This window comes from Leptosomus discolor, chromosome 6 (assembly GCF_034619465.1).
Source record: "Leptosomus discolor isolate bLepDis1 chromosome 6, bLepDis1.hap2, whole genome shotgun sequence".
In the NCBI taxonomy this organism is placed as follows: Eukaryota; Metazoa; Chordata; class Aves; order Leptosomiformes; family Leptosomidae; genus Leptosomus; species Leptosomus discolor.
In genome coordinates this window covers 23,870,558-23,889,842 of record NC_141396.1, presented here as the reverse complement: position 1 = coordinate 23,889,842, position 19,285 = coordinate 23,870,558, and the positions used below count along the sequence as shown (strand labels likewise).

At 43.1% G+C, this 19,285-nt stretch overlaps 1 protein-coding gene across 4 annotated transcripts in view; it reads right to left on the bottom strand.

The window, feature by feature from the left end:
* The window catches only part of ZSWIM8 (zinc finger SWIM-type containing 8), a 65,027-nt gene extending 58,862 nt beyond the window's left edge, over window positions 1–6,165 (bottom strand). For 3 of the 4 annotated variants that reach the window (XM_009947319.2, XM_086466397.1, XM_009947320.2), the window contains exons 1-2: window positions 5,571–6,165; window positions 5,492–5,499 (exon numbers count right to left, since the gene is read on the bottom strand). In XM_009947319.2, the coding sequence (XP_009945621.2) occupies window positions 5,492–5,499; window positions 5,571–5,735 (173 nt within the window). In that variant the 5' untranslated portion in view covers window positions 5,736–6,165. Of the gene's footprint in view, window positions 1–5,491; window positions 5,500–5,557 lie in introns of all 4 variants that reach the window. The other variant, XM_086466395.1, reaches the window with a different exon arrangement.
* Between the last annotated feature and the right edge of the window lie 13,120 nt (window positions 6,166–19,285).

The window sequence follows — 19,285 nt, the reverse complement described above, 5'->3', positions numbered from 1 at the left end:
CATCCCAGATGTGAAGCAGTGCATTTAATTATGCCAATCAGTCTTGATAAATGACTGTCCCTAGAGCTGCTCTGTGGTGTCTTCAGCTTTAATAAATCCATGTCCCCTTTGCACCTTGTATTACAATGCAGTAAGTCCCTTCCTCAACTTGAACTTTTGCTTCTGCTGTATAGCAAGTCAACATCACCAGCCACTATGGAATAGCGTATAAAAGTAGGTGAAATTAATTTACTAAGGTGAGAAATTATAGAGAAAAGTATTTTCTACTAGCAGCTAGGCCTTCACTTTACTCTTTCAACACCTGATCTCAACAACATATATATTTTTAAAATTCTGTTACTTCTATAATGAAATTCATTACAAAGCTATACAATACTTTTGCTCAACAGTTACTGTTTTGGGGTTTTAATGTTATTAATGAACTTGGATATATTATAACAGATATATTGGGGCTAAAACAGATTTGTCATGCATTGTACTAAATTAAAAAAAAAAAACCCACAACAACAAACAAGACATATTACACCTGTACCTCCCAGAAGTGTGAGTCAATTACATAATCTCCCTCCTAATACCAGAGGCACAAATAAAGTCGAAAAAAAATAATCAGTTGTAACCGATAAAATATGGATACAAGTTACTCCTGGGAAGATTCCGATTAGACACAAGAGGAAAGCTTTTCACAGGAAGAACCATCAGCCATTGGAATAATCTGCCCAGGGAAGTGGTGGAGTCCCCAACATTGGACACTTTTAAGATTTGGCTGGACAGAGTGCTGGACCATCTTATTTAGACTGTGCGTTTCCCAAGAAAGCTTGGACCAGATGATCCTTGAGGTCTCTTCCAACCTGGTATTCCATGATTCCATGAACTTTATAATACACAGTAACAGCCAGTAACAAAACAGCAGTGAACCAGTCTTCATTTCCAGCTTCAGCAGGCTCAAGGAGTGGACACACTTTGGATGACACCAACATTCTTCTCTGAAAAGAACAAGAGTCTGAAGAGTACAGTATGAATTTGAAAGAGACTACATGCCTCTCCTGCTGTTCTCTACAATTACTGCTCGAGCAACAGTTAACTTTAATTTATTAGTTACTGGCAATCCTGAGGAAGAAGTCACTGTCTTTTTACCAGTGTAGACACTGCTCAGAGCCTGATCAGGTTGTCTCTCTAAACTGATCATATCCTCACCTCAGGCTCTGTCTATTCTCTGCCAACGATTCCCTCTCTACAGCTTGCATTTTTGAGGCATTGTGCCCAGAATTTAACATTGTGGGCACTCCTAACAGTTTGGAAGAACATAAACTGTCTGAGCCTGGATAATGAGAACGTTTTCTAGGAGATCACTGCCTGCATCAACTCTTAGTTAAGTCTGAGGGGGGTTTGTAATACAGTGTACAATGGTTCAGGCTTACAGTAAATCAATCAATCAATCAATCAATCAATCAATCAATCAAGCTTTCTCACTAGCTGCCTATCGAAACCAGTTTCCACACAACTCATCAGCACACTTCCAGCAGAAGCCGGTGTGAATGAGTAAATACAAACTGAGCAGAAATATTGTGAACGCACTATTTAGCAATCCTACAGTATTTATGGCAACTTTTTCAGTGTTTGGTAAACATTTATGCTTCAGAAACTGTGAAATAGAAAGGACCAAGGGTGGAAAACAGCTTAGAAGCTTTCAAGAAGAAACAAAGGCACAGTGGGTTTAGAACTTGAACATTTACTCTCAAGACCTCTGTCACAAAAAGTCCTTATGTGAAGATAACTGATAAAAAACCAAACACTTGCAGAAACACTAGACTTATTTCAATTACCAATGAAAAATACAACTCTTAAAGAATTAGAAGGGAAATTAGAAGATTATAATGGCTCTCATAACAGTTTCTGGGAAAGAAAAGACTGTTGAGAAAAGTGGAAAAAAAAGGCAAGTGGGTGTGTTCGCTGGTAGAAAGGTAACAAATTGGTGGAATGTAATTTGATATGGAAGAAAGTGAGTTGGAGCCACAAACCAACTTGGGAAACCAGATGGTTCTGAAGACACTGCAAGGACATTGCTCTTCAAAACATCCATTCACCTTAACTTCAGAGCTGAATCCCCTGTCTGCCTAGTATGGCTGTAAGCTTCTAATCAGTGATGTATACAGGCAATGGCCAAATATCGGTTACAAACATTACCTCATTTAAAATGAAAAAAAAAAAAAAAGGGAAGGGTAAAAACAAGCAATCAAGGCAATCTAACGAGAGAAACAGTAATTCCTAAAATAAATGTTTGAAATTATGAAAGGACTCTCAGTATTCCCAAAATTGACATACTTTGCTGAAGTTTCCTCCAGGGTTTCAGTACAGGTGAACCAGTGGAGATTGAGAGAAGTTTCAAAACCTAAGGGGATCCATAAAGTGGATGCAATTCATTCCTCCTTCACATTAGCAATTCTATATTTAAAGAGAAAATTCCTTTCTAGAATATACAAGGGAACTATAAGAGGACTTTACCATAGTGAAAATTAAATGAGGGAAAATCAACGAGTTACAGTCCTATTCTTCTGATGTAACTACTTAAGATACCTGATTTCATAAAGAATTCCATTCCAATGATCATATTGGAGAAACTTGAACATTTTTCTCCACGCTTCATCATCTTTCTAGCAAACTGATAGAGTGACTGACAAACAAGTGAATAACTCAACTTTTTTGTGACCCTCTGCAGTGAATACTGTGTATATTTGCAACAAGCTACCCCAAGCCTTACTGTTAAATTTACAGTAAGCAGAATCATAATATTTAAAATACTCAAGAAGAAAACAAAATCTTCATAAAGTAAGAAAGCCATAACTGATGTGTGTGCAGGTAGTTTGTTTGTTTAAGAGGAGGATTCCCCAGCCAACAGCACTTCCATCAGTCTCAGGGGGATTCCCTTTGAACTAATTAATGAAGAACTGGACCCTCACAAGGACAAACTGAAAACAATTGAATAAGCTAGAAATCCTTTCTGTTATATAACATGTCTGGCTGACTCCAAACCAAAACACAGGCTGAGACCCAAACTGGAGGAAAAGGCTAATAGAATATTATGCACTGCTAATAGAATATTTGCCACTGCAAAATGGTAAACCATGGAAATAAAAACACACAGCTCAATTCAGAATGATGACATTTTAGAAGACTCACTACAACTGACAACCTCAGGATCCAGCAAGTTTTCAATACAAACTGTTTTTTCTGACTACAAAAACACTGTCAAAAAGAGGTGTTAAAAGTAATTAAATTGGTATAGGCGTTCTGAAATCCAAGGAGGTCTCAGATGATGACAGATCCCTCATTAGACCAGACTCACTGGCAACACACTGAGTACAGTAAAGTACCTGCAAGTGTTCCATGTTGGTGATATCATATGTGACTTTGCAGACTGGATAAATAGTTGTTCAGGCAGCAAATCCATCTTCACATATTTCTCAAAATAACTCTGACCAGAGCCTGGGAATTGCCAGCAAAGGCCTTAAAGCAGGCAACAGTATCCTTTCAGAACGTCTCTCTTGTTAAAGTAAAACTTTCGTACAAACGAATTAAGTTTTTCTGCAGATAAAACCTAAAAGATATGAACTAAGTACAAGCAATACAACTCTTGCCTATGTAGGTTTGTAGAACCCGAAATAGCAACATCTCAATGTGGTGTAAATAATTACAATTATCCCAACGATAATGTTAGCTGTTGTGTTTCTCTTGGCAGGAAAGAGACTGAGGATTGCAAACATACACAATCTACTGAAGTGATTTTTCATTTTAATGCAACAAGTGGATGACAGCAGCGACAGCAATTGCTGCTTGCTTTTAATTTGGTCAAGAAAGCTAAATGAACTAGGCCAAGACCCAGAAAAACACACCAGCATACACTGAACCAGTAGAGAACATCTAAAATCACCTCAAAGTTGAACAAAATGATCACCTTTTCAAACATCAGTCTAACTTGTAGATCTGTACACACCAGTTTCATACACCTCTGCCAAACCAGAGATGTCTTTATTTCCATAGCAGTATGTTTTCAAAACTTCAGCTCCTTTCCAGCAAGTTAACATGTGCAACAAAACTTAAAGCAAAACATGAAGTTTACATGCTTTGCCCTGTGCGCAATGCTTACTTCTACATATCAGGATTCATAGCTTTAAAAAACACAACACCAACACTGCTCCCCTTCTTTACACCATACTAAAACCAATGCATCCTGGCAGTAGGATCCAAGAGAGCTATCCAACTTGGACTTGTATTCGGCATTTCTCTCTCTCTCTTGTTTTGTTTTTGGGGGTTTTTTTGTTGTTGTTTGGTTTTTTTTTTTAAAGTTTCCATCCTACCGTCAACTCTAATCCTGACTAGTCAGGAAACACAGGCAGTTACACACCTGGAACTAGGAACAGTTCTCAAAATTATTACAAATCTAAAATGTAAGCTGCTCTGGAAAGCCTACGGTTAATGCAAAGTGTATTTTCTGGTTCTAATACAGTGACAAGTGAACATTTGTCCATAGCATAACACCGCCAGACTTCAGCACAATTCAATGTAAATTGCATTCTCTGTTCATGTAAGGCCAACATTCAGAAGAGAATGAAGTTTCACAGTTCCAGATAGGGCGATATTAATGAGGCAGGTGACAGTCACAAACACCAGCAGTAACAGGAAAAGTACTGACACTGGATTGAAATAAAAGAAAAGAGATAAAAGAAAGAGTAGGAAAGGCTTGTGTAATTTCTGTTAACTGTCTGTCTGGCTCTGCTTGATGTAAACATCACCTGAATTCTAGGGTCAAGATGCATCAGGATAAAACAGAAATTACATTTCACTTCAAAAAAAAAAAAAAAGCGCAAAGAGTCAGCAGCTATATGATAATTCCAAATAATTTTTAATTGGCAATGTTATCTATTTTCCTGTCTGCTATTAAAAATAAATTACTACCACAAGAAAGGAAATATAATGACTCTTTGAAGCAGACACACTGCAGTTTACTGACTTCTTTGTGACAGTCTGAAGGCCCTCTTGCTCTACTACTGCAAAAGAAAGTTTGCTAATTTACTAGAAAAAAAGAGACATGTAAAGAAACAGACAAGGAAAACAGTGCTCTATACAATGATGGCTTACATGCCTCCACATGAGTAGTTTTATAGCAATTACAAACACCTCTATGAAACCTTAATATATGTCAATCAAAGAAGGCGGGAATCTCTGCATAGTTATTCGAAGCCAAGTCTGCAGTTTGTTTATAGAAAACTGGTTTTGGATTTCCGAGCACAAGCCCACAAAAGCTACTCAGAAAAGCAGCATTGCAAGACTAGAGAGTGCATGCAGGTGAAATCTCACCCAAAATACAGCTTTGTCTTAAGATCCCCTGTAAATTTTCAGTTTAAATCTTTGGTCAAAAAGTATCCTGACAATGATCCTACATGCAATGTCTCTTTGCAGCTTTGACATTCCTCCTGCAGATCTTCTCACCCACCCACTGCCCTTGCCCCACAACTTCCACGAGTCCAAAGAGCACCCCAACGAAACCAGGTGACCTCACCTTTCATTTTGACAGTGGGAGAATTGGGTCCAGCCGATTGCTTCCTCCATCCTCTCCAGTTCTGGCAAAGGCTTTCTGCCTCAGAGATGAAGGAACAAAGAGAGTCTTCTTCAAAGCGATCAGAGTCTTCAAATGAAAACCTCTCCCCGTCCTCCCACTCTGCGAACATGAGTTCCATCACATCCGACAGGCAACGTGGGGAGAAAAGAAGACAGAAACAGCTCTGCTCACTTTTAACAGGTGGATGGACTTGAGGGCTCCTGCAAAACTTAAAATCTCAATTTTGATTCGATCCCCATACTACGGTACCAGAAAAAACAGAGCCAGCGCTATCTGAGATGGGAAAAGCAGGAAATCAACTAAGGGGAAGCACGTAAAAATCCCAGGGAAAAACAAAAAAGTTCTTTAAAAAGTTAAAAAAATGCTTATGTCCACAAAATGTACTTGAGGCGGCGGGGGGTTGGTCTATCAGAGCTGCCTCCAGGCGGGACAGGTGCCTGCCGGGCACACGGAGGGTCTGAAGGCTTCCGACGCCAGCGGCCACGGCGCTGGAGGACGAGGGAAAGGGCCGGTTTCCTCCTCCGGGGCTCCCGCTGGGGGAAAGCAGGTATCTGTGCGCAGGGCCAGGTCTCCCTGAGGTTGTGCTTTTCTCACTCCCGGTGCAGTAACCGGAGGGAGGGCGAGGGCGGGAAGGGGCAGCGGGGGGAAGACGGCGGACGGGACAACTTCCCTCCCGCTCGCGGAGGATGAAAAACGGCCCGTCCGGCCGGGGCGCCCGCGGCGGGGGCGGCGCGACCTCCCGGCGGCTCGTCACCGGCGCCAGCGGGCGGCGGGCAGCGGCTCCGGCCTCATGGGGGCGCGGGCGGCGGCAGGCGGGGAGAGCCCGGCTCTGGTCGCTGGTCGCCGGCGGGGGGGGGGGGGGGGGGGGGGGCAGCCTGTCGCCGCCGCCGCTGCTGCTGCTCCCGTCGCGTTGGACCCCGCGGCTCTAGGTGCCCATGGTCAGCGGGGCCCCGCGCGCGGACGCCCCCCCGTGCCCGGCCCGATGGCGCTTCGCTGTCCTGGCGCGACGGCGGCGGCAGCGGCGGCGGGTCCCTGCCCGGCGCGGGCACCAAGATGGCTCCGCGCTTCCCAGCTTCACCTGCGACACCCCCCCCCCCCCCCCCGCCAGCTGAGCCCTACTTCCGGTACTGCGCTTCCGGCTTCCGCCGCCGGCCTTCGGCGGGCGCGCAGGGCATGTAGGGACAGGCGAGCGCTGCGGGGCCCCGCGGGGCGAGGGGCTTGGGCCCTCCCGTGCGGGCCCGGGCAGGGCCGCGCACCCCGGAAGGGTCGAGGCGAGCCCCAGCCTGGCCCCTCCGGGTCAGCGAGGAAGGGAAAAGCTGAGGGTACTGCCTGTGGAAAATGGGCACCTGGTAGTCGTGAAGGCGGACGTCCCAAAGGGGAAGGGCTGCCGCTTCTTAACAAGCGGGTGCAGCTGGGGGCAGGCCGGAGCAGCGGGCTGCAGAGCGGTTTTGTTTTGAAGGAGCTGCGATGAAGCAAAAGCTTGTTTGTTGTGTCTACGTGTACCGCCAAAGGCAAAGGGAGAGCACGAGTTATGCTAAAATGTGGGATTTTACCCCCAGAACATACCGCAAATGAGTTGCATGAGGTAGAAATAACTCAGCTGTGATCATCTGATTGAAGATGAAAGAAATGTTAAACTTCCCAGTAACGTTTTCTATTTTAAAAAAACCAACAACCCAAAACCAAAAAAAACCCAACAAATAACCAAAAAACAGTCAGGGAAGAAGCCTGAGGAAAGAACACAAAGGAAATAAAACATGAGGGGAATATAGCTCTTAAAGAATTAAGCGCTGTTCAAAAATACCAGTCAAACCGCAATGATCGCTTTCCTCAGGCCAAAAGTGCCCCTCACTCTCTCAATACAGGCCGGAGGGAAGGGGTGGGTGCCTGGGGAGTTTCAGGAGCCTGAACAACTCCAAAATTAAAACACAGAAAGCAGCTCACGTGCCAGTTACATAAGGAGTTGCGTAGGTTAGGTTAGGTTTTCATACCCTACCCACTCTGAAAGCGGGGGAAGGGGGTGGTTCTGTTTGAGTTTCTGCTATAATTCTGTTTTGGAGATCTAGTTCATTGCTTCATTGTGAGAGTAGACTGGTAGAATACCAAATGATAAGTTTATAAGTTGAGTAAGCGTCAGCCAAACAGCTATAGGGTGGACCTGCAGCTCCCTTCCCACATTTGTACAGAGGGACAAAAGCAAATGACAGAAAAAAAAAAATAAGAGCTAGGGAAAAAAAGAATTACACACTAAGAAATGGTAATCCTGGAGTTGAGAGAAACTGAACCCATGTCTTGGAACACTCACCATCTTCCTCCTTTAATTCAGTATAGTCCTTGATCCCAATAAATTACATTCATTGATTGGTCCTCATAGCGGGTGTTAGGAGATACCCCTTGGACTTCAAGGGACACTTCCTGCATAGCTTGTTCTTGCATATGTAATGCTTACTAGTTTAACATTTGAACACAAAGATGCATTGCTAAAATGTCCATCAACTGTAAGAGGAATGTTTACTTGTGTAAATGTCATCTTCAGGGCCTCCTAGTTTAATGCAGCTTGTGGGAAGGGCCAGAACCCTGAGCAAAGGAAGGTGGTGGCTTTTCTGCCAGTAAAGGAAAAGGGAGGGTCCACAGCCTCCTAGTCCTCAAATCTTTTTCCCAGGCTTCCTCTAACAATGTGTTGCTTGTCCAAAGCTGCTGTTCTAAAAATACTCACACAATTTCTTTCAGGGATCCCCTTGAGGAGATGTCTGAGGTAAAAGTCAGATACACAAGACAAGTATTCACTTCATGTCTTTTTACATAACTAAATAATTTTTAGCTGAATAAACTCTCACAGTAATAGACTTGTTGTGCTTTTTTTCTCAGAAATTGTTGCCATCAGGCTATCTGTATACATTTTCATTTCACAGGAAGAGCTCGTTTATACTCCTGCACACATACATATGGCAAGGCTTGACATCTGACGGGTCATACTATCTTTAATAGTCTGTTACACAAAAATAAGTGTATCAAAGCCTATTAAGTCAATTCAGAGACTCTTCCTTGGTGAAAATAAAAGAATTGCCAAGAACATGTTTTTTCAGCTAGCAAGGAATACTATTAATTAATAATAGTTGTAATTATGCTGTGAGCTAATGACACAGTCAGGCAGTTAGGTAATTACTGTGCACAGTCCCTTTCTGCAGTGTGCAGGGGCAGGCAGAGGGTGATACTTAGTGGAGCCTGAGGATTTAGAGCACCAAGTACAGCTTTGCCTTTAGTTCTGCAAAGTCAAAATGTTTAGACCTTGGTTCCACAAAGATAACAGTGACAGGGTAGTTCATATCCTCAAAACCACCACAGGAGGGTGTCAGTGCTGAGCTGCTGCAAAGTGACTCTGCTGACAGAAAGTTCTCCACAGATGTCTGAAGGAGGATCTTCATCAGTGTAGCTCTAGGTGGTACCACACCGTTCTCCACACTTGGTACTTCTCTGTCTAGCCCATGTTCTTCTTTTCCTTTTTTCCATTGTCAGTGGTCTGAGGTTTGGGAATACCACTTCTGTTTTTTTTCAGGTAGATTTAGTCCTAATGCCCTCTTACCTATGAGTTTACCAGAATTGGAGTTTTGTTAACCTTCTACCAAATTGCTTGGATTGAGAAAATGCAATGTAATACTGAACAAACAAAAGTTTTGACCTCCTGATAAACCCAAAGTGGCCCAAAATCATAGTCAAGGTCAAAACAGCATTTGGTCATGGTGCAGTGTGCAAACTTGATGATTGTCTTCATCCTTCCCATAAAGGATAGTTTTCCTCAGGCATAGTCCATGCCAATCTTACCAGGCAGAGGTATGGGAGCTGTTTGGTTTTGGGAGGAGAAAATGTCCATGCATGGGCTGGTATGAGACTCGAGAAATGATGCAGTTGCTTGAGCACCTGCTCAGGTGCTTGTGTGGACACCTCAGTGACCTGAGCCAATGCAGAGTACAGGTTCTGATGTGGGCGCACAAGACGACTGTCAGCAATGAATGTTCTGGTCGGCAGGGCTTCTGTTCTATGGTTTGAGGAGGATTATCGCCTCTTGAACTAAGATGCAGAAATAATTCCCAAATTCAATAGGGATTCTCCAGGGAAGTGTTTGGGACTTCCCAAGTTTGAGAACAGTTTTCATCCTCTAGTGGAAAGAAAGAAGATAAGAACAAGGACACCATCAGGGAAGAGACTATGGGGGAGCAGGATGATGCTCCCAATGTCAAGCATCTGGATTAAATGCTCCAGGAAGATGCCCAGTCTCTAGAAGCTGGAGAGGGTGGGATGAGGGGGCACTACTCCAGGTAAGAAAGCCTTGCTTAGTACATCCCTTCATTAATTTGGGATGGTTCTGTTTTGTCTTGATTTGTTTCTGTGTGCTCTGCCAAGTGCCGGGCTCTTTGCCAAGAAGCAGCTCTCAGGCTCTCTGCTCCCACCATCTCTGTCTGAGCACGTACTTCTGCATGCCACGCTCCCCGGCTGGTATCACAGCCACAGCTCCTCAGCCTGTCCATCTTGTCAGGGTATGCCTGCCACACTGTCTCCCCAGCCTTGGTGTGGGGAGGTGCAGCACTACCCTACTGCAGGTATGTTGTCCCTCCCTACACCTTCTCCTGAACTCCCTGTGTCTGATGCAGCTGGCAATAGCTTTGAAGCAAATGAACAGACACAGGCACAGAAAAGACAATGAAGACAAATTTCTACAGCGTGCACAAAATTTCAGGTAACAAAGCGAGGCCCATTTGCCACAGGGTTGCTCCCTGTTCCTCAGTGCTGAGTGTTGAAAGAGAACAAAGAGGTGAAAATGGCTTTTCATGTTTTGCACCATGTTAATGGTTGGTTAATGCCAGGCTGCAAATGGCATCCTTGACACTGGCTTGGTTCTTCTCCCAAGACTTTTTCCTAGGTGGTGGCTAAGGTTGGTAACAGGTTGTTCTTCCGAGCAATCTACCACACATGTCCCCACAATGCACCATGGTCACCATCCCGCAGGTGCACTAGGCAGGCAAGCGGAGGCAGGACACCATCGGAGTCGGGTACAAGGCAACGTGCCATGGCACATCACGGCACATTCTGTCTCACGTTCTGCTAATCCGCAGAAAAGCTGTCCTGCGTTGATGCCCAACTGGGTGGAATTTGTATTGCCAAGTGACCTGTTAGTGCACAGCACCAGCAGTAATTCGAGGGAGAGACATACCTGCCTGATAATGGGAACTCTAGCAGGTTACATCAATAGCAGCCTGGGTCAAGGGCATTGCAGAGAGTCTCTGCCACATGAGAAGGCAGAGATACATGAAGGTATCGCAATTCTTTGTGGAGTGTTGCATGAAAGTAGGGTTTCACCTACAGGAAAAGGGTTTCCTTGGTAAAGAAAAAAATATCTAGAAGATTGTAGGAACCTAAAAGAAAGAAAAAAATATAGCTGAAATTTGGAAGTGTATTTTGATGGAAGGAAAAGGAGATAAAAGAAGAACAAAATAAGAACCTCAACACGTTGTGTCCGAGGAATGAAGAAGTAGCTTCAGGTGAGATTCAGCACCCTGACCTAGATGTTGTGATACCTGAAATGACATAAATGGGCAGGGAGATACAGTGATGGCATAAGCCTGGTGCTACTCTCCAACATCTTTTGTCAACATTGTGTGCAACACAGCACTGTTAACTTTTACCAGAATCCAGTGGAGAACACACGTTACATCAAGAAAGGGCAGAAGAGGGGAGGACTAGTAGAGAGATTTGCTAATGTTATATGCTTCAAATTATGAGGGGGCTTCAGCACATGATGTTTAACGGCATTAAACTGGAGCAATCCTCATTCCCGTTCCTTCTTCTTCCAGTTTTGCAATACCACAAGTTGTGGAAATTTCCAAAGAAATCTTGCTTTCGCTTTCTCAGCCACCACAGTCTGAAAGCATGGAAGAGGTGATGAAAGTAATGAGGCAAGCAAAGCAGGATGAACATTTGTGCTTCTGTCTTAAAATGCATTTCAAGAAACTGAAAAAAATGTGTCTTCTGGCTTGTGCAGACCAGGCTCGGGTGTCTTGTTCCCCTGGCCAACGTGAGGGAGTGCAGGTGTGGTTACTCGCTTCTCCTTGTCCTCAGGGCTATGGCTTGGAAAGGCACAGGAGTTCATAAACATTCATCCATTTTTTTCAAGCCAACTTATTGCATGAGACAGGCATGTATTTTCCCTTGTGGATCTCTGAATAGACAAAAACTATAGTCACTGCTGAGGAGACCAAGAAAAATAGTATCTGACAGTTTCAGCAATGCTTTGCTAGGAAGAAAGAAATTCAGTAAGAAATCCTGCAGAGATGACAAGGTTGCCGCTAAGATGGTTTCTCCCTTACAGGGATGTACTTTTTTTTTTTTTTTTTTGCCTTTCGTTTCTCTCTTATTTCAGAGGAAGGAAATTGCCATTCAAGATTCCTCTGCCTCCATTATACACAATTTTCAGAATGCAGCATTTCATGTGAGAGACACACATATGAGCGCTCACACATACCCTGAAGCAGAACTGCAACATTTACATTTGTTTCCTGTCTTAAGCTCTCACTGGGGACTAAAAATCAAAGAGAGTCTGCACTGCACCCCAGAAGTGTCTGCTTTTCACTGGTGAGTCATGTGATAATCTACACATATCCAGCGTGGTTTTATTTCTGATCACATGGAAAGTAAAGCACATCCTCGTTATGGCTTGAATCTAACACAGATGCAATAACAAAATAAAGCACTCTATAGAGATTTTATCACTGCTGATGCAGTGGGGCCCAGCTGTTCAGCTACATTCTGACTCGGCAAAGATTTCATTGTCTTTTCACATGCAATAATGCACTCAGAAATGACAAGCAAAGGCAAATTTTTAAAGCACACATATGGCTTTTTGTCTAAGTAATATATTGGATGTGCAGAAGAATGGTTTCTTGTGCTCTGGCACTATGACACTATGGCAAACTGCAGATAATTCTTGTATCTTAAGTTCTCGTTCCTCCTAGAAGGTCGCTGTTTCACGATATGCTGATCACCATTAATAACAGTTATTAAACATCTCCAGAGACATTACAACCAACTACCATTGTTATTTATTTCAAAACACTGGGCCTGTAGAACAGATGGAACAAATACTGCTTTAGCACAAAAGAAGGGACAACGCACAGCTTGTTTCCCCTTGCTCTGCTCCTAACTAGACAGGTGGCTGTGCAAGATGCGTAGAGCTTTCCTAGACGCTGCATACTGGCAAGCTGAAAGCAAAGCTGCCCTGAGGAATCACAAGCTCTGGAAAACAAATTTCCTCCATTTGGATGGAGCAGTTTCCAATCTTTGACTAATCCTTTCCACAGGAGACTTTGAACTGATGGTGTCCGAAGTTCTGTCTTTGGAATCTTACAAAATATGAACATATGCCTGATATTAAAGCCTTATTCAAAAGTGAATTTACTGTTTGTGAGATAAGTGACTGGTACGTACATACATGGAAAATGGAGTCGGTAGGAGAACACTTTGCAGCAGCTGTTAAAATTACTGTTATAAAGCAGGAGACAACGATTATGGCTAAGACCTCATGTATGAACATAACTACTACTTTTCAGAAAGCATAAGATGCCATTTATGGATAGTAATGCCTGCAAGGATTCCTGAGCATATTTTGCCTGGTGTCCTGTATTTCATAGGTTTACAAGCGTATATTCCTCTTCCTTTCACAGTAAGCTACAGGAGCATTTGTTATCTTTTTCACACTCTCTTCTTTCTTCTACCCTTACCAAAGATGTCAGTCTGGCAGGCTCTAATATGCACTGTAAGTTCACAGGTAAATTAAAGGAGTAGCATCAAGCTAAAAGGAACTGGAAGAACATGTTCTCCATTTCTCAGAGGGGAAAGAAAATAACTGTTCCACTGCAAGTCCTCTTTTTCTCAGTTGATACCACATTTGGACATTTCCTCAGCTAAGGTGAAAAGATTGTGAAAGTAGTAATCTCTCTCTCCTTTGTCTAGAGAGCAGGTTGGATACCTCATTTATGGAAACTCAGCAATTGATAACTTAGTTTGTCTAGAGCACGTATTACCCTACCTAGCAATGTTTTATACTTGAAAGCTTCCTAAATACTCTGAGAACCCTCTTTTGATGCAGGCACTAAGCAAAACGTAGGTTCCTTGGCTTATTTTCAGTCTGCCAAAAATAAGGAAAGTTTCTAAATATGACATTCCTTCTCTATCAGTCTACAGTTTTAGAAATCAAAAACAGTAATCACAGAAAAGCAGATTCAAGTGCTGCTGTAGCTGACTCTTAACATGCCTCTGCTGTAGAAGTCAGGTTTCTGTATTTGCTGTTGAGGGTACAGTCAATTGGTAAGTGAAGGATCACTATTACGGAGACATAAGTCCATTCATTCACATCAAGACCAATGTGCACTGTTCTGCAATAAATGTAAGCTAACTGAAGTAATCCGGCAAACTCAGAGGTACCTTCCTCTGCTGTGTTTACATGCTTCTCACATCTTCAGGAGCAGAAGCTTTCTACATGCTATGCAACCTGCTCCTTCGGATGAAACTGGCCATAGCAATATTCACACTATAACTGCCTCTCAGCACTTAAGTCTTTCAAAATATAAAGATTAGACACATTAGCACTTCAATACAGGAATAGCAGATTGCTAAGAAAAGGTGATTCTGAAGTGCAAGAACAACACAGTACAATATTATATGGACAGTAAAATAGCCTCTGTATTCTGCACAGCTTTTCCTCAGGAAAATAATCTAACCTTGGAGTTAGGGGTGTGAGGTTTTTTTATTTTAAAAATGTATCTAATGCTATCTCCCATCAGAATTCAATGTGATGTTCAACTGTCAATTGAATTGTCAATTCAACATAAGGTTCTGTCTTACAAAAAGTGTGGTTGCTACAAACACATGGCAGCACTCCATTTAAGAAAACGCACCTTGACAAGTTTTGTGCTCATGAGCGTGGGTAAGGGCCAGCACTTTCGAATTCTATATGTTTAAATGTCCTCTTTTGTGTAAGAAAGAGAAGACACTAACAAAAATATGCATGTCATGATGACTGAAAATTACCTGGGCTGCCAGATACAGAGATAACACCTCTCAGTCACTTTTCTGTTTCTGTAAGAAGCAAGGGAAAAAAGATTTTATCCTCTTTTTTCTAGACCTACTTACTTGAGCAAGTAGGACCTATTGCAGGGTGCTCTGTAAAACAAATCAGTTGATCCTTAAAATTGTCTGTATGCTTATAGGTAAAGAGTGTTCATCTCATTCTATTTTACCTGCAGTTCTCATATCCCTGATGTATTCAGGAGGCAAGCTCTCTGAATGTCATCCTCCTCCTTTAGGAGACTTAGGGATTCCCAGATTAAATCAGCTGCTTGTTTTCGTCTCTCCTCTCTAGGTGGGTGACCAGCCCTTTGCAGGTACTGAGAGCTGGTTGTTTTGCAAGCTGACTCAAAGGCTACTAGCTTTTTTAGGCAGATTTTCATTTTCAGCCACATGCCTACAAAATGCCAGACAAAGTCCTGTAAAACTTACCATCCAAAACGTTAATACATTTCCCAAGGTAATTTCCCATGTCTTCTTGGGGGAAGAGAAGTAATTTGTGTAATTCTGTCATCACATTTGGTGTTGAATCTAGCAACCTATATTTATTCAGAATGGTTAAATACTATAGTAGTAGGAATTTTGTGAGTAGTGGTACGCTCTTTCCTTATTTCTTCAGGCATCTTGTGTGTGGACACTCCTGCCTCATCTGAACAGAGGCATCTGATTCAAACAGTGCATCGCCCCCAAGTGTCAACAACAAAGTTGCATCAGTTTAAGCAAATTGTTAAACCCGTGTAACTGCAAAGACAAGCCTTGTAGGCCAATAAAGATTTCTCAAGTCTTAATCAACCTAGCTGTGGTTTAAGCATTTGAGGAGTTAAAAGGGTTTCTGTTGAGACCTCAGTATAGTTGTGCTGAATTGCAGAATCTCCTTCTTAGTCTTGCTAGAGATAACAAATTGGTAAACCTGAAGCAAAGGAGCTTTCCTCTGGGGTGTTTGGTTACTCGTTCTGAAAAAAAGTGTTCAGTAGTCTGAATAGTACATTTGTCTCCTCTTAAAGAGGTCTCCATCCCACAATTGGAGGTTGTAATCCTATTTTATCTCCAGCAAGACTGTGCATGCAAGCAGGGAGGGGGGAAAAGAGTGAGGAAGAAACTAACCTTTAGAAGCACATTTTCTTCTTTGCATACAGCTCAGTTTTAAGCAGAGCAGATTAGTTAAACTGCAAAGAGGAGGGGTTTGGGTTTGTTGTTTGAAGAGGTTTCATTCTGCTTCTGAGAAGAAAGTAACAGAGAAGTATAAACTTTTAAAGTGGTTTCAGCTGAGTTGTCCAGTTACATTGCCAGGGTAGATCTCCCCCACGCTCCCTATCTGCACAGTGAGGAGGGCCCACTGCCCAGGCTAGCATGTCAGGCAAACATGGCAGCAAGCTGCTGCATAACCTTTTCTCATGGAAACCTTTGACAGGTATCTGCTGCTGGCTCCTGAGCCCCAGGGCTGGCATGGGCTGGGAATCTCACCGTGCTCAGCAAACTCTTCCCAACAGGATTAATTTGCTGCAATTTTAATTCCTGCCCATTTGTTTCCCTCTTGGGCAGCAACTGAACATGAGCCCAGCATTGAGTTATGCCTGTTTCCAGCTCAGTCCTTTGAGCCACAGCTGTAGGAGACTATCTAGCAGAGAGAGAGCATACCTCATATGGTCATGGAGGAAATAAGGGGTGAATAGTAGGTACTAACAGACACTGTCGCATAGAACTTGTAACCAAGCACATAAATAAGGTAACTGCATGCTGGGCAGGTGGACAAAGCGAGATAGCCAATCTGAAAATGCATGATCACATGTACGGAAATAAAACAGTGTATAAGACGCAGCCAAACGTTCAATAAAGGGCTTTTGCTTGAAACCATATTGGTTGGTATGCAGAGTCCGTCCTTGCACGACCACACACAGCTGCTCTGATGTCTGTATGAAGGCCAGCACAGATATAAACAGATAGAAGAAACAAGGCCTTTTGCTTAGCTGACATCAGAGCAACACAGCTTCACAATTTCTTTTTAGTAAAGCTGATCCAAAGCAGTTGTTTCTTTCTTTCAAGAGACAGGCTAGTTTTTAAAATCTGCGGAGAGAAAGGTGCCTTTTATTTCTGGCAGAGTGTGTGGGATTTGAAAAGCATGGAGAGGAAGATCAAGTGGTGCACCGGGGTTTCACCAATTTGTTTGAATTTGTCTGTCCTACTCCTGTCCTGCACCAGCACGTCTTAGATCCAAGGGTTTTTCTAAACAGAAATTATTCTAGCTGGATCATCCACATACTTAAAGATCCATTTTGCTGGCTCTGCTTCCTCTTTTCACTTTTGCACATATACACAATTCCGCAGAAACCTCCTACCAATGCTAGGTACCTGCTCTAGACATGCCAGTTTAAGAGTGGCACAGCACCCAGCCCAGCAACCCAAGGTTGTCTGAGCAGTATACTGTCTTCCTCCACTACAAAGAGGAAATTGTGCCCAGGTAGGAATTTTCTTAATGCCAGTGGTGATACCTGAATGCCCACCTTCCTCTCTCTCAATGAATATGGTAGCTATCCTAGTTAGAAAAGTGCATGAAGTAAAGCCCAGTTTCATCCTGATTCATATTTCAGTTTCAAAATCCAAAGCCAGCTATCCTACAGCTGGCAATCTGAAACGAGTAAGCTCATGCCATGCGCTCCTCCCAAGCCTTTTCACCACATGAAGGCAGCAGTCAAGTGCTTTAATACAAAACACAAGACTTGATGGACTTGTAAACTTAACCACAGTTTCGACTTTGTTTTTTTGCCAGGCAGGGACTACAGAAGAGCACTGGAGAGATGACTTGGTGAAACAGTGCCCGCTGACACATGGACGGCCTTCTGAAATGCCTGCACTCTGCTTCCCAGTTTTGCACAAGCAAGAGAGGAAATGTAGGTAGGTGTAGAAAACCCCAAAAGCAGACATGAAGCGAGGGAGGTGTTAACCACAAGCAGCTCTTTCTGCAGCAAATGCATGTCAGCTCCCAACAGCAGGCTGGAGTCAGTACACACAAAAAATTATACACTATAATACTTGGAGTCTGCAGGCATCAGCTACGCCAAGCCCCAATCTAACCCTAATGATCTTGCAAGGAGCTGGAACTAGATGATCTTTGAGGTCCCTTCCAACCCAAACCATTCTATGATTCTATAAAACAGACTTTTGGTACAGCAATGGAGATTTCAGCAGTGGGGGGTGGCGGAGGGAGTACGGCAGTGTTCTTGCATCAGTGGCTCATTCAAACTGCATTTCCCTCCTCCCACTTCCACTCTTCCAGAGGTTGGCTTCGATTCCTAGAGTGGTGACACATGAATCCTAGACTGAAAGGAGACTAAATCATGCTGAGCAAGTTTGTTCAAAGGTAGTATAGAAAGATCACCTGTAGCAACCAGTTACACAGCTGATATATTAAATCCTGGTAAGTTTTAAGTGCAATGAGTTGACCTGCAAATACCCCTTACCTGTTCCAAATGGCCAACAATGTGGCATTTGAAGAACTGTTGCATTTCATTGTAATGGTAGCTAACATGATGCTGACTTTTTAACATGCTTTAGCATGCTAAAGCTGCTCTAAAAATAACATTAACACAGAAATTTAATTAGCTTAATTCAGTGCTGAAAAAAATCCTAAAATCTGCCCTTGGAACAGATTTGTTTATTAAAAATAAGACAGAGCCCCACACAGTCACAGTATAATCCATTTATTAGCATACCTTGTGAGCCATTGATGTTGATCCAGGGGACATGACAGTTTTGGCACTTGACTGATTTCAGAAGTACTTAGCCCCTGGTTAGCAGAAAGGGATTTTCATAGGACTGAGTGGGCTACTACACAAACGAGTTTTTCTTCTTGATGTTGGAAATTAAATATTTTTCTGAACAAGGGAAAATTCATCCCAAGAGATGTGCATTGGTCCAGGTGACAGTGCCTCATTCCATGAGGAGCAGTCCCAAGTTGGTTATCATCAGGGGCCATTCTGTTCCCTTTAGCTGCAGGAAACTCCCAGCAAGTCTATCAAGATGGTGTTAAATACCACAGTGCAGTTCATCTCTCAAAAGCTTTCATCTGATTGCTGAATGTACACATAAAAAATCTGTCTTCAAGCGGCTGATGGATCGCTGCAGCTTTTTTGGGGGTGAAGAGACTTCAGGATATTGGCTTCAGAAGACAGACAAAAGGCAGGCTCACCTCTCTTACCCCTGAGGCAGCATATATCCATGTTCCTGGTTCCTCACCAATGCCTCCACTAATACCTTTGAGAAACTGATCTGTTATTCTCTGCTACAAGCATGCAAGGATTACAAGGTTAACTGATGTCCTGTCCAGGTTTATAAACAGCTCCCTGATTAATTACAGCATAGAACATGATTCATAGAACTCATCAGAACAGTGTTGAGCTACAGGAAAGGGATAAATCTTTAATCCAGATTCAGATGGCCAAACCCTGGACTGGTGTCAAGATAGAGCTGATAAGCATACCAGTGCAGGCACTGCAGGTCAGGGAGACACTGGCAGTGGGTCAGCCTTTGTAGAGCACTGGGGTATTCCCTCAA